The following is a 14334-nucleotide window of genomic DNA, read 5'->3' as shown; positions in this document are numbered from 1 at the left end:
TAGTTGCTCAGCATGCTCAATGAAATCACCTTCCCTCCACTGCTCCTACCCAACCCCATAACCCAAAGAACTTGCACTTCCTTACCTTCTACAGAGAACCTCATGGGAAGGTAGGGGAAGAGACCCTAGACCCTTTGCCCTGCCATAGCCGTCCACCTCCCTTTTCCCCTGCCAGGGGGAAGGAGCAGAGGCCTGGCTCGTTCTTCACCATTCCCCCAGATCCCACAGCTAAGGTCTAGCTTCTCATCTACAATCTCCCATCTTCTGTCGTCCCTACCAGAGAACTGACTATATCTCCAGAGCAGAGGTGTGTTTACTGGTCTCATTCATCTCTCCCACCATCTGCCTTCTCACTCACAACCTATAAGAAAGGGAGGAAAAGACATTTGCTTTCCCTGGCTAGAATGAGGATATTGGGGCAAGACAAAAGGCCTTTTCCTTCCAATTCCTATACCATGCAAAGTCTGAATCAGTCATCATTTACTGAGTGCCAAGCCCTATGGTAGGCTTTATAGACAAAAATGAAGCAGTCCCTGCCCTCAAGAGGCTTATATTCTATTATGCTTTGTATCAGACCAAATTGAGACCTCAGAGACACCAGGCAGATTAAGCTACTCTGAAGTATTGATCTAGTTTGTTTGGGTAACACAGTAAAGGAAGAAAAGTGAGTGGAATCTGGCTGGCATCTTTCCATGTCCATACCCTAGCCCCTCAGCTGTCTGGTCTCTCACCTTGACCTCTACCCTTAGAACCATAGACACAGTGGTAAGACTCATGGAAGAAAACCTGGTCATAATTGAAGGGGGAACTCCTAGTCATATAGGAATACCCAGGCTATGGGTATCAGACACACAAAACCAAAAAGGATTGAAAGGGCTTGGTAATGGAATTGACTGTAACCAGCCCTGTGGTGGCAATCATGGAAGGTTTCTTGAAAGTGATCAACTTTGAGCAGTAGGAAATAATTTGCATTAAAAAGGATAAAGGTAAGGGGCGGGGGCTTCCCTCTCTTATGACCTCACTTTATTTACCCAACTTGGTCGTCCCCTACCCCCTGACGGGATCTTGGCATTGGTGAGCTGGGGGATGGCGGGACTAAGGAAGTGGCTGTATGTGCTTAGTTGTGAGGAAGAGGATGGAGGAAAGGGGGGGAGGAGGAAGGTCATTAAAAGCATTAACCTTTCAGTGGCCATGCTGAGTCAGCAGAGTTTTGGCTTAGGTCCTTGAATGAGGTGGGTGAGTCATCTCCACTTAGCAGGCTTCTCATCCAAAGTGATGTTCCTTCCTGCTAGGGAGTAGGGGGCTGGGAGTGCCTTAAGTGTAGAATGCAGTGGCACTCCCCTCCTCCACCCCCACCCCCCTCAAGGATATTGGTTTTAGAAATTCATCTATTTCAGCATGTCAGTCCTTCTCACATCCCCTCTCCTACAAAAATACAACCCTGTGCCACCTTGACTTGGGGCTTAGATCTTAATGAAATTATGCTACCTTGACAGATGACACCAAGAAAGGGGGGAGGGGATAGACCAGACACATCTAGAGCCTTGGAAAGTGATTGAACATGTGGAAAGATCAACAGCCTCTGATTTTTACCATTTGGTCTCATGTCCCATATCTCCTTCCCAACCACCAACCATACCTCTGCCCATGAAGAGATGATTTCCCCAGCCACTCACGTCTTGCTAAAAAGAGCTTAGAGGTCCAAAAGGGAGTGGGGGAGGGGGGAGAGTAGGCCAAGGGCAGGGGTCCAGGGAAGATGAGGCTTTCCAGTAGGGCAACTCCCTTTCACCCCTGCCCCAGCCCACTCCGTGGGAATCTGTAGGACTTTGGGCAGATTAGCTGAGTGGTGGGCAGGGTGTGGCCCTCTAGGGAGCAGGTTTGTCAGCCAGCACTGAAGAGCCTTTGTATTTTGTTGCTGAGCTTGGGCTTTTGTGGGGTGATGACATCTTGGGGGGGGCCAGGCTCCTGTACTGCTAGTTCAGCACTTCCTCCAGGGACCAAGGCATCCAGACTGCCCAGCACTGGGACCTGACAACCTAATGTGAGGGGCAGATGTGAGACAGCTCCCAGACCTCTAGATCCTGTTGTCTCTGGCTGGTTGAGGAGTTAATAGAGGGTGAGAAATTCAAGGTCTTCTCCTTTGGTTTCCCCAAGTGATGAGGTATCTAATGTCTTCCACCCCCATGGTTCTATGAGATTGCCTTTCCCTCTGATTTACCCTGAGAAATTCTGTCCAGTCCTAGGTCAGCACAGTATATGATTTTGGGATTCAAAGTCAATCTCTTGGCCCCTTTCTGAGCCATTTTCCTCCTCTTTTTCTGCCAGTGCTCCCACACAGGGGGTTCCTCAAAAGGTCATGGGGAGGGGGGACAGGCCCTAGCCCTTCTGCCTTCCCACCCCCAGGCTATTCTTGCACACTTAGCACCCTTCCCCAGCCCAGCCCACTCAACCTCAGAGACAAACCAGGTTGGGCAATCGGCCTTCCTAGGACCATGGGGCATCAGACTACAGGGCTCCACATGCCTGCCCTGCAGGAGGGCTGAGCCTGACTGTGCCCACCCAGAGCTCTGGCAAGGTGCCAAAAAGAGGTGGGGTGCTTGAGCACCCTAGCCTTGGCCCCTCACTCTAGTCTTGAGACTGGGTTCCATCTCTTATCCTCTGAACTCACCAGGTGGGGGACTGAGGGCCACAGCTCAGGCAAGGAACGCCTGCTCCTGAATCAGGCCTAGGGGGATAAGTTAAGACCATGACTCCTCCTAATCAGAATAATATTGGAAAGGACATGGAGTTGGGCTCCTTCAGACCTGGCTCTGCTACTAACTAGCTAAGTGACTTAGAGCAAGTCACTTCTTTTCCCTGGGCCTCAGTTTCCTGAACTGTAAAATGAGGGGATTGGAAAAGATGATTTCTAAGGTCTCTTCCAGCTATAACATTTCTGTGATTATAACTCTTCAAATCCACAGAATGGGAAGAAAGGGGGTGGGATGTGGCCTATAAAAATTACAATTTGTGAGTTAGAAGGGGATGAGGGAGAGAAAAGAAACCAGTAGTAACCTAATGATGCTTTGTACCCTGTCTGGTAGCCTAGCTTCCCTTGAGAAGGTTGACCAACCCTAAACTAAGTACCCCAAGGTTGAGATCTTAGACACACCCTGTTGTTATTTTTTGTGGCTATTATAGGGATGAGGGAGGGAGAAGTCAGAGAAATTGATGCCACAGTCTTCAAGCCCAGGCTCTATAGCATTTGAATTTGTGGTAGGGCAGGTTGGAGCCTACTAGGATAAAGCAGCTATTTGTGTCTCTATCACTCTATCCTACCCCTTCACCTAGAGCAGGGTTCTTAACCTTGGAAACTTATATTGTTTGGGGGTTTAATTTTGATCATTATATTTCAATATAATTGAATTCCTTGGTAACTATGCATTTTATTTTATGCACATAAAAACATTTTAAGAAGGGGTGCAAAGGCTTCACCTGACTGCCGAAGGGGTTTATGATACCAAAAAAGGCCAAGATTCTCTGTCTTTGCCTTTTCCCCTCTTCCCCAAGGCAACGTACCTTTATGGTTAAGAAATCAGCCAATCAAAAGGAAGACACTTCTGTACTTCTCCCTGCCCCCCCCATGAAGGAGGGGTGCCCCTCCATACCCAGATTGACACCTCAGACTCTTTTGTTATGGGGACTTCCTTAAAAGGGAAGTATATCTGCCAAAACAAACCCAGGAACAATGTAAACAAAATTATTTTTAAAAAAAACTTTACACAAATAAAATCAGATTTAAATAATTGAAAAGGTATGAATTGTGCATGGGTAGGCAGGGCCATATAATAAAAATGACATATATTTAATACCATCTCAATTAAATTACCAAAAAAATTATTTCACTGAATCTGGGGGGAAAATCTGTTTATACCCCTACCCAACAGAATGAGCTGGGGGAGAGTGCAGAGTCTGTCACTGAAGAGCTCTCCTGCATCTGGGGATCATCCCTGCTCCCATTCCCCCTTCCTCCAGGATCCAGCCCCTCCACTCTCTTCCCAGGCTCAGCTAAATGCTGAACCCTACTCCCCAACGTGCTCTAGCATGCTTTTGCTGCCTCTGAGAGCTTCACAGTTGGGACACATGGTGGCTGCTCGTCCCTTCTTCCTACCCCACCCTCATCTTCCATGGGCAGTGACTCTCCTCAGTCCTGCTCCCTGCTCCATAAGCAAGACTCGGTGGAACAGCCATCATGCAGCCCACCCAGAAAAGGGAACACCATAAGATGTAACAGAAAGAACATCACACTAGGACTTAGGAGGTTAGGGATTGAGACGATTCCTATGGGCCAGTGGTTTTACATCTGAGCTGCATCATCCCATTTATAAAATGGGGATAACATTGGCACTTATTTCACAGAGTGGTTGTCAGGGGGTGCTTTGTAGTATTTGAGCCTTATAGGAATGGAAGGAGGGGGTTGGGCTAGATAACCTGAAAGGTCCCTTTCGGCTCAGAATCTAAATGATCTGATTACCTTGAACCTGTGGGATGAGAAAGAGCCAAGTGCAACCTCCTTCTGAAGGGCCTTCGTGTCTCCTTCTCCCAGCCTGTTAGTTCTCTTCCCTCCTACCTGAATTTGTTTTGTATTATTACTTTTGCATGTGTTTGTACACACACATATAGATAATTATATATAAAACTATATATAGTTAACTATATAACTATAGTTACACGTACATATAATTTTTCTTTATATTTCTATGGAATGTGAGCTCCTGTGAGGACAAGGACTATTGTAGGTTTTGGTTTTGGTTTTCTTTGTATGCCAAGTGCCTTATGGCCTTGCTTTCTGAATTTAATTGGCCTGTAGAATGGGGGTGAAGATGTGGGGAGGCTCTTCCAACAGCTGCATTTTTGTAAACCTCAACCAGATCCCAGAGTTCCATGGACTCCAGAGCCTGGGGGACCTGTACCTATTGCTGCTCATCTTCTTGGGGAGGGAGGGGGCAGAGAGTAAGGAAGGGGAGGAAAGCTTGAAGTGAAGAGGGGTGGGGAGCAGGCTGGACTTGCCGAAGGGCTGTGCCCCTGCGCCCATTCTGAAGCGGCTTCTCTTGATCATGGCCACGCCCCTGCCCCCACCCCCCCCAGCTCTCACCCTTTGTCCCTGAGCCCTCCAGACTGGCTTTTCCTGTTCTCGGCTTTGTGTGAATGTTCAGCAATTACTGCAGTGTTATCTCCGGCCCACTTTGGAAAGGGATGATAGGCCAGGCAGAAAGAGGAACTGAAACAGATTTGTGTGTGATGGTGGTCAGCGCTTTCTCTTCTTGGTTTGAGAGCCAGCAGAGCTTCCTTTTTTCCCAGAGGAATAGCCAAGGGCTTAAACCCTGAAAGAGTGTTTAAGGCCCACTGGCCTTGGAGAACAGCTGCTTCTCCCACAGAGCCAGGAAACTGGGTTCTCTTTTGAATTTCATTTCATTTTTTTTTTCAGTTAGCACAAATCCATCTTTTCTTCCCCACTGCCTACGGAAAAGAAATAAATAAAAATAAAACCGTTGTACCAATACACAGTCAAACCAAATTAGATTCTGGCATTGGTCATGTCCAAAAAATAAATTCTTCACTCTGCATCCTGAGTCTACCATTTCTCTGTCAGGAGGTGAGTAGCGCGCTTGCCTTTGCAATGTTGTCATTTGTATAAGCTGTGCTGCTGTTTCTGCACGCTTCACTCATTTAATTCAGTTCAAACAAGTCTTCTTAGGCTTCTCTGAACCTGTCCCCTCCATCATTACTTACAGCACAATAGTATTTCTTTACAGTCATACCGTAATTTGTTGATGGACAACACCTTAGCACCTAGTCGTTTGCCACCACAGAAGAGGCTGCTATAATATTGTTGTACGTAGTGGGCCTTTTCCTCCTTTTTGGATCTCTTTGGGATAGAGGCCTAGTAGTGGGTCAGAGGGCATATATAGCTTAGTAACTTTGGGGGAATAATTCCAAATTGTCTTCTGAAATGGACTGTGGGATATTCTCCAGCTCTGGTACTGATTCACCCTTCGGTTCAGTAAAATCAAATTCTGAATCATGGGACGTAAATTCAATTAAATTCAACAAGAATTTATTAGCTGCCTAATCTATACCAGGGGCAGTTAGGTGGCACAATGCGTAGTGCCAGGCCTAGAGTCAGGAAGACTTCTCTTCCTGAGTTCAAATGTGACCTCAATCACTTACTAGCTGTGTGACCTTGGGCAAGTCACTTAACCAACCCTGTTTGCTTCAGTTTCTTCATCTGTAAAATGATCTATACAATGACCTGGAGAAGGAAATGGCAAACCACTCCAGTGTCTCTGCCAAGAAAACGGGGTCACAAAGACTTGGATACAACCAAAATTTCTCAACAACAGAAATTTTATACCAGGTACATACTAGGTACTAGAGATATCAAGACAAAAGTGAAATACTACCTACCCTTAAGAAATTTGCATTTTATTATTGGTTTCCCATTTAAATTGTGACTTCAAAGAAAGGAAAGGGAAAACGTTCCTTCCCCATTACAGGGATAGAGAAGTCTCATAAGGTTATATGGAGGAAGGACCTTGAGTAGATTTTAAAGGGTAGCAGGATGGGAGGGAGAAGGGCATTGCACGATCTATTAGAAAAAAATGTGAGAAGTTTACAGAGGGTCTGTGTTGGAGAATCATAAGAGAGAAGTACATCACAAAACTTTTCCAACTTGTAAAAGAGAACTGAGAAATGATTAGCATAGTGGGTGGAAAAAGCTTTGTACGTGGATTCCTATCTTCTAGTTCTCATTCTGCTACCAAATATTGGTGTGATCTTAATAAGAAATCATAGAATTTGGGTTTTTGTTGTTTGTTTGCTTGTTTTTGTTTTGGGGTTGTTGTTGTGGTTGGCAATCCAGGTTGTGCCCAGGTGTCACAGAGCTAGTAAATGTCTGAGGCCAGGTTTGAACTCAGATTCTCTTGACTCCTGGGCCAATGCTCCATCCATTGCACCACCTAGCTGCCCCTGAAATCATAGACTCTCAGAGGAAGGAGGTAAGCTGCGAAAGGCCCTAACTGAAAGGGAATTCCTTCTATAGCCTTTCTGATATTCTAGCCTCTGCTTAAAGATACATGTCCTCCTGAGACGGACTATTCTACTTTTAGATAGCTTTAATTGTTAGGGAGCTTATCCTTACATCAAATCAAAATATGCTTCTGCATCTTCCACCCAGTTCTGCCCTCTGGGGCCAACAAGATGAGTCTAATCTCTTTTCCAGATGTCAGCCCATCACATATTTGAAGGTAGTTATATGTTGCATCTACTAGTGCTCCCATCCTGCCCCAAACTTCCAGATTACCTTCATCAGACTAAATATCTCTATTTCCTCCAACCAGTCCCAAGAGGGAGTGCCATTTCTCCTGAAGCACATCACTCTTCTAGACATGTTTCCTCATTTGTAAAGAAAGAAAGGGAACTAGACTGGACAAGAGCTCAGTTCTACAAGCCTGTGATATATGAAGTACATCTTAATGCCTATCTCACCTCGGTGGACATGGTGCCATCTAAAGTGACTCCTTCTCTGCCCTGTTAAGGGGGCAAATTTGATCTCCAAAGCCAATTCAACCTCTAAATACTATAATCTCTCCCTCACTCCTGATTTCACAATCCTAATCACTGAAGACAGGAAGTGCCCACTGGAGGTCATTGAAACCACTCCCATCCTTTGGGCAAGACCTAAATGTGAGCCTATAGCTGGACTAAGAGGACAATGCAGATATGAGGACCAAATGGGGAATGACTTTATAAAGCTAGATAAGTCTGGAGAGGGCAGAACCAGGGTGTGGTGTTTTATGGAATCTGCCAAGGCCAAAGTACCTAGTGGAAGCAAATCTGATCCCAAACCTCTTCGGGGGTGTTTGTAGACTACAAACAATCCAATCAAACCCTACCAATGAAAGCCCTACCACACTTGAAATTTGCCTCCTCCTGCTATTACCCGCCCCCCCTCCCCCAATATTGTTTGTCTAAGACCATTAACCTCTACATATCCCCTTCTGAGCTAGCTATGGCCAAGTCATATAACCTTTCTATCTCTCAGTATCTTCATATGAGGGGTTGGACTCATGGCAGCTAGATGGTGTGGTGAGCGTGGAGTCAGGAAGATGTGAGTTCACATACTCGCCAGCTGTGACTCTGGGCAAATCACTTAACCACCACTGCCTCAGTTTCCTCATCTGTAAAATAGGGGTAAGAATAGCTTCCACCCCCTCCTCCCAGAGGATCAAAGGAGATATTTGTAAAGTGCTTAGCACAAGGTACGTCTTTGTTCAGTCATTTTTCGTTTATGTCAAGACTCTTCATTTGGGCTTTTCTTGGCAAAGATACTGGAGTGGTTTGCCATTTCCTTCTCCAGGTCACTGTATAGATTTGGAAACTGAGGCAAACAGGTTTAAGTGACTTGCCCAGGGTGACACAGCTAGGAAGTGTCTGAGACCAGATTTGAACCCAAGAAGATGAGTCTTCCTGACTCTATCCACTGTGCCACCTAGCTGCCCTATGGCACATAGTGGATACTTAATAAATGCTTATCTCCTTCCTTCCTCCCTCCCTCTTTCTATAGTTCCTTTCAGTTCTAAATTTATGCTCCTTTGAGTTCCAAGTGATTTTTAGCCAGTGTTTATTAATTTGCAAAGGATGGGTAAAAATCTACAAGTAAATTACTAAGGAAGGGCAGAAAATCTACAAGTATGCATAAATGGTAGAGTAGTTTAAAGAGTGCTCTAAAGTTATCAAAAACAACCTGGTTCAGAGCCAACAAACTTGTCCAAGGATCCACTTGGACCTGTCAAACTGACCTCTCTGTATCCAGCCTCAAATATACAGGATACATCAGCCCTACTTGGCTGGAAGAGATACAGCCTGACCTTCCTCTCCATTTCCACCTTCTTCTTTCAAGATGCTGTGCTTGACTTTCTGTTTCTAACTCTGTCCTAGGGAGGGATCAATATGGTCTTCTTCCCATTACCAGCTCTAAATCACAAATCCTGATGCCAATCCTGAATATATAAGAAAGCTGTTGCAGATATGTACAGCTAAACTAATTCAGAAAGGTTTTTTAGTTTGTTTTATTTGTTTTGTCCAGACCTGTGATTTCTTTTGTTTTGAAAACTCCCAGTGGGAACTTCCACTAGTAATGCAAATGTGTAACTGCTCTGCTACTCACTTAGTTTTATACTCCCAACACTCTCCTCTCCCCCAGAGAGTTGCCTAGGGGCAGTAAGTGGTTTGGCTGAAGTCCCACAACCAGTATGTGCTAGAGGAGGCCTTGAACCCAGGTTTTCTGAATTGAAGGAAGGTTCTCTAGTTACGTCACCATTCTGTCACTGAAGCATGTCAGTATATCATGTTTTCCTGGGCAATAGTCAGGGAACATTCCCTAGAGAGGGAGAGGTGTGAGTGGACTCCGAGTGAGAGAAGGGCCTTGATTTGGCAGGTGATGGTGGGTGATGTAGAAAAAGATCTTCCTAGTCTAGAAGTGTGGAAGTTAATCTAGATGTGTGGCTGCTCCAAGAGAAGAGACAAAAGAAGCTGTGTCAAAGTGGGGAGTTCTTCCTGACTGGACTAAAAAAGTCCAAGTTGAAGAGCCATAGGATATAAGGGTAAATAAATAGATACAGGTAAAATTGAGGCTAGGATGGGGTTGAAGGGCGGGAGCAATCACGAAAATTCCTGATACTTGGAAGATGCCTGTTTCCCCCCCTCCCCCCAAAGTGTTTTCACATCCATTCGATCAATTTATTCATAAGCTTTGGCAGTTAGTGACAGCCAGGACTAGAAACCTTAGGTATTTGGCTATTGGTTCCTTCCTCTTTGAATTTTTTTTTCTTTAGAAGATTCAGAGAGTAGCAGAGGAGTTAGTTGTCCAGGTGTCCCTGACCCTGTCTCTCTGTGTTCTTTTCAGGTCTGCAGGCCCAAGTGGTCCAGGTAAATGACACTGTATCAGGCTTCATCGGCACAGATGTGGTACTCCACTGTAGCTTTTCTAACCCCCTACCCACGGTGAGGATCACCCAGATGACATGGCAAAAATCCACCAATGGCTCCAAGCAGAATGTGGCCATCTACAATCCAAATATGGGAGTCTCAGTGCTGCCTCCCTACCGAGAGCGTGTGACCTTTCTCCAGCCATCCTTCACTGATGGTACCATCCGGCTCTCCCGTCTCCAGCTGGAGGATGAGGGTGTCTACATCTGCGAGTTTGCTACTTTCCCCACAGGGAACAGGGAGAGCCAGCTCAACCTCACTGTTCTAGGTAAGTTCACCCCAGTTACAATACCACGCTCTCCAGTGATGGGTCTCCTGATCAATAGCCTCCAGGAGTTCCTACATTGCTTCCGTTTATTGAGGGGATAGGGAGGTAGCTTTGACTGGGACCCCAGGACCTTCTACTTTCCCTCTTGGCCATAATGATCTTAGCCATGTCTCATGAGGGTTGATTGTACCAACCATGATCCTGGGCCTCAGCCCTGAGGTTTACATATGTTTAAGTCTTGGTCAGGGTGTTCCCATGCTACCACTGGGACAAGGATGAGGCACCCAGTTAGCTCTGACATAACTAAGCAATAGAATTTGATGAACCATTGTTCTGACCCCGGAGAAGTGCTCCTTGGGAACATCATAGTGAGCCATGTCAGGAAGCAGGGAGTTTTTGAAGGTATGTTACAGTTTTTTTTTGGGGGGGGGACAATGATGGGGTTAAGTGACCTGCCCAGGGTCACACAGCTAGTAAGTGTTATGTGTCTGAGGCCGGATTTGAACTCAGGTCCTTCTGAATCTAGGGCTGGTGCTGTAGCCACCACGGGGAGTTTTTGAAGGTCATAAGAAGAGCTACTTCTGGAGCAGGTAGGGAAGATTAGAAGGCAGAGCAGAAGGACCTGCATATTAGGATGAGTACAAGACCGTGGACCAGACAGTTAAGGGAAGTTTGGGAATCTCCTTTTAGGAGAAGGGAACAGTGTACAAGGTACAATTGAAATAATAATAACTACTGTTATTATTACCAACAAGAACATTTAAGTAGAGTTTGAAGATTTGTGCGATGCTTTACATAACATTATCTGAGGACCCAAACTTCAAATTCTAGCTCTGACATTTAATACCTTTGGGACTTCAGGTGCATAACTTAACCTCTCTGGGCCTCAGTTTCCTTCAAGTATGAAATATGGGGGGTTGGATTAGATGACTCCTAAGGCCCTTCCAACTCTAAATTTATGATAATTTATTATCAGTCTTCTCTGCATGCATTACAGTAAGACCCAGGCAGGAGACAAAGGTTTCCAGACCTCTGGAAGGCCAGACAGGCACCATCAATCAATTAATAAGCATTTATTAAGTACTTACTATATCCCAAGTACTGCTTCATACAGGTATAAATGTTCTATCCTGTACCCTCATCTCTTTTCCCTCTACACTGTCTCAACAGGGGCAATTTCATCTGCCCTCCATGACTTTATATTTTATTTTTGTGGAGGCAGTCAAGGCTAAGTGACTTTCCCAAGGTCATACAGCTAGTGTCGGAGACCAGATTTGAACGCAAGTCCTCCTGACTCTAGGGCCAATGCTCTATCTACTGCACCACCTAGCTGCCGGTGAGAGGATGCCACGCGAGTGTGCGCGCACGTGCACGCACGCACATACACACACACACACACACACACACACACACACACACACACACACACCCCTTATGACTCTATCAGCTCCATGCGGTTGGCTCCCAGATCTATATTTCCAGCCCCAGTGTCTCCCCTGAACTTAACTACTACATCACCAGTTGCCTCCTCTCTGCCCATCCAGTTACCACCTTATCTCCAGCCCTCACCCCCTCTCACCTAGATTTGGGCAACAGCCTCTCCCTGCCTCAAGTCTCTCCCCACTCTAGTCCATCCTGCACACTTCTGCCAAAATGATTTTTTCTTTTTAAACATATTTCCACATTTGTCATGTTGTGAAAGAAGAATCAGAACAAAAGGGAAAAACCACAAGAAAGAAAAAAAAAGTGAAAATAGTATGTTTCCATCTGCATTCATATTCCATAGTTCTTTCTCTGAATGTGGATAGCATTTTCCATCATGAGTCAAAGTGGTTTTTCCCAAGGGCAGGTCTGACCATGCCACTCCCCCAACTCAGTCGACTCTTTCTTTCTATGGCTTCTAAAATCTAATATAAACCCATCTCTTGAGCTTTTAAAGCCCTTCACAAGACTGACCCCAGCCCATCTTTTAAGCTTTGTTAGACATTACTCCCCTCCAAACTGTCTTGCCCTCTGTTTCTCCACCTCCATGCCTTTGCACTCACTGTCCCTTGTTGCTGGGATGCTCCCCTTCCTCACTTCTGCCTCAGAGAATTCCTCTCTTCCTGCAAGGTATGGCTCAAGTACTACCTTCCACATGAAGCTTCTTGGATTTCCCCACCTAATCCATGCTTTCCTTCCCAAACAACATTCTGTTGATGTTACTTTGTATTGATTTTGTATTTAGTCTCCTCATGTTTATTCTGTATGTACTTGTTTATCTCCTACTTGTCTTCCCTCTTGGAATGTCCTTAAGAGTAGGAATTGCTATTTTCTTTGTACTTAGATTGTCTCTTCCATGTTCTTCTCTACCTGATTAGTGGGAGGAAAAATCAGTGGGTAAAGGGTAGGCAAGAGAGGGACTGGGGACTCTCATCATGTCCTGTCTTATTTCCTGGCAGCCAAACCAACAAACTGGATGGAAGGTACAAAGAAAACCCTGACAGCCAGGACTGGACAGACAGAAAAGGTCCTGGTGGCCACTTGTACCTCCGCCAATGGGAAACCACCTAGTACTGTTTCATGGGACACCCGGCTGAAGGGTGAAGCTGAATTCCAGGAGATCCGGCACCCCAATGGCACAGTGACAGTTATCAGCCGATACCGCCTAGTGCCCAGTCGAGAAGCACATCGGCAGCCTTTGGCTTGTGTTGTCAACTACCAACTGGACCGGTTCAGTGAGAGTGTCACCCTCAATGTGCAGTGTGAGCCAGGGAAACGGAAGAGGAGGGGAAGGGAGAGGAGGAAAGAAAAGATGGGAAGGTGGGACAAAGGGGGAGGTAGGAGCTTTAGGGGAAAGAAGTCTCAGGGCTGGTGGGTGAAAATGATCTTGAGTGACCAACTGCTATCTCCTCTCCTTGACTCCAAATTCTTTCCCCACCATTGCATCCATTTCTTCTTTTTGTTCCCCATCTTCTCTTTTCTATCCTCTTGACTTTCTTTTTTTACCCTCCCTCTTTTCCTTCTTTTCCTTTCTTTTTGTTTGTCCTTCTCTGTGTATGTGTGTGTATGCACACATACTCTTTCCCTTCTGTACTCCTCCCTTCATCCTCCTCTTTTTTCTTCCCTTCTTCTCTCCTCTTGTCTTCTCTCATTTATCCCTCTTCCTCCCCATAAACCTGCTATTTCCCTTTTTATACTTATGCCTATGCTGTCTCTTTACCCCTTCCTCTCCACATCACATTTCTTATGCTCTTTCCCTATTCTGTACTACATTACTGTTCCCTTCAATTTTGCTTCTTTTTACTATGCCCTATTCTCCCCAACACATCTTCCCTGACCTCTTCCATCATTTTCCACCACCCCATCCCCAACCCACAGATGAACCTGAGGTGACCATTGAGGGCTTTGATGGAAACTGGTACCTGAAACGAATGGATGTGAAACTCACTTGCCAGTGTGATGCCAACCCTCCAGTCACCCATTACCAATGGAAACTGTAAGTATTTCCTAGTTCTCTTTCCTTGGCCTCGTTGTCCCAAACCTTGGGCCAACACTAAGACTACTACCCCCAGATTTAGTCTTCTCCCAATGGGGTGGGGTGAGCAAGGGCTATTAATTATGGGGGGAAATAATCTACAAGCATATGCAAAAGAATATTATGTTATAAAGTATCAAAAGTAGAATCCATAGTGTCTTAGTAACAACATCAGTAGCATAAAAAAATAACAACTGGATGAGGATTTGTTAAAATTTCTCCCAGTGTCCTTCTCTACTCCTTCCAAGAGAGCTGTCCTATAACAAATAATTTTTTTTAAAGAAACAGGAAAGGAAAAAAATAGCAAAACCATTTGAGCAAAATCATACATTGAGAAAGTCTGAAAACATATGCCGTATACCACACCCATGAATCTCTCCTGCTCCAGGGGAATGGGTCTTCTCCTATTTCTTCTTTGGAACCATGCCTGAAGAACAATGTTATTAACACACGTTGCCATGCCAAATCTCCAAGCCACAAAGAACAAAATTCTTTAAAAACAGAGATCAAGGGGGCAGCT

General features: G+C 45.4%; 1 protein-coding gene across 1 annotated transcript in view; it reads left to right on the top strand.

Annotated features, from left to right (window-relative positions):
- Nucleotides 1-14334, top strand: part of NECTIN1 (nectin cell adhesion molecule 1) — a 103576-nt gene that overhangs the window by 70402 nt on the left and 18840 nt on the right. Inside the window, exons 2-4 of the mRNA XM_020984842.2 lie at nucleotides 9947-10297; nucleotides 12739-13041; nucleotides 13658-13775. Of these exons, the coding sequence (XP_020840501.1) occupies nucleotides 9947-10297; nucleotides 12739-13041; nucleotides 13658-13775 (772 nt within the window). The remainder of the gene's footprint in view (nucleotides 1-9946; nucleotides 10298-12738; nucleotides 13042-13657; nucleotides 13776-14334) is intronic.

Source organism: Phascolarctos cinereus, unplaced genomic scaffold, assembly GCF_003287225.1.
Source record: "Phascolarctos cinereus isolate Bilbo 61053 unplaced genomic scaffold, phaCin_HiC Scaffold_726;HRSCAF=1367, whole genome shotgun sequence".
In the NCBI taxonomy this organism is placed as follows: domain Eukaryota; kingdom Metazoa; phylum Chordata; class Mammalia; order Diprotodontia; family Phascolarctidae; genus Phascolarctos; species Phascolarctos cinereus.
The sequence above is the reverse complement of the archived record's forward strand: the minus strand, read 5'-3'. Positions and strand labels throughout refer to the sequence as shown.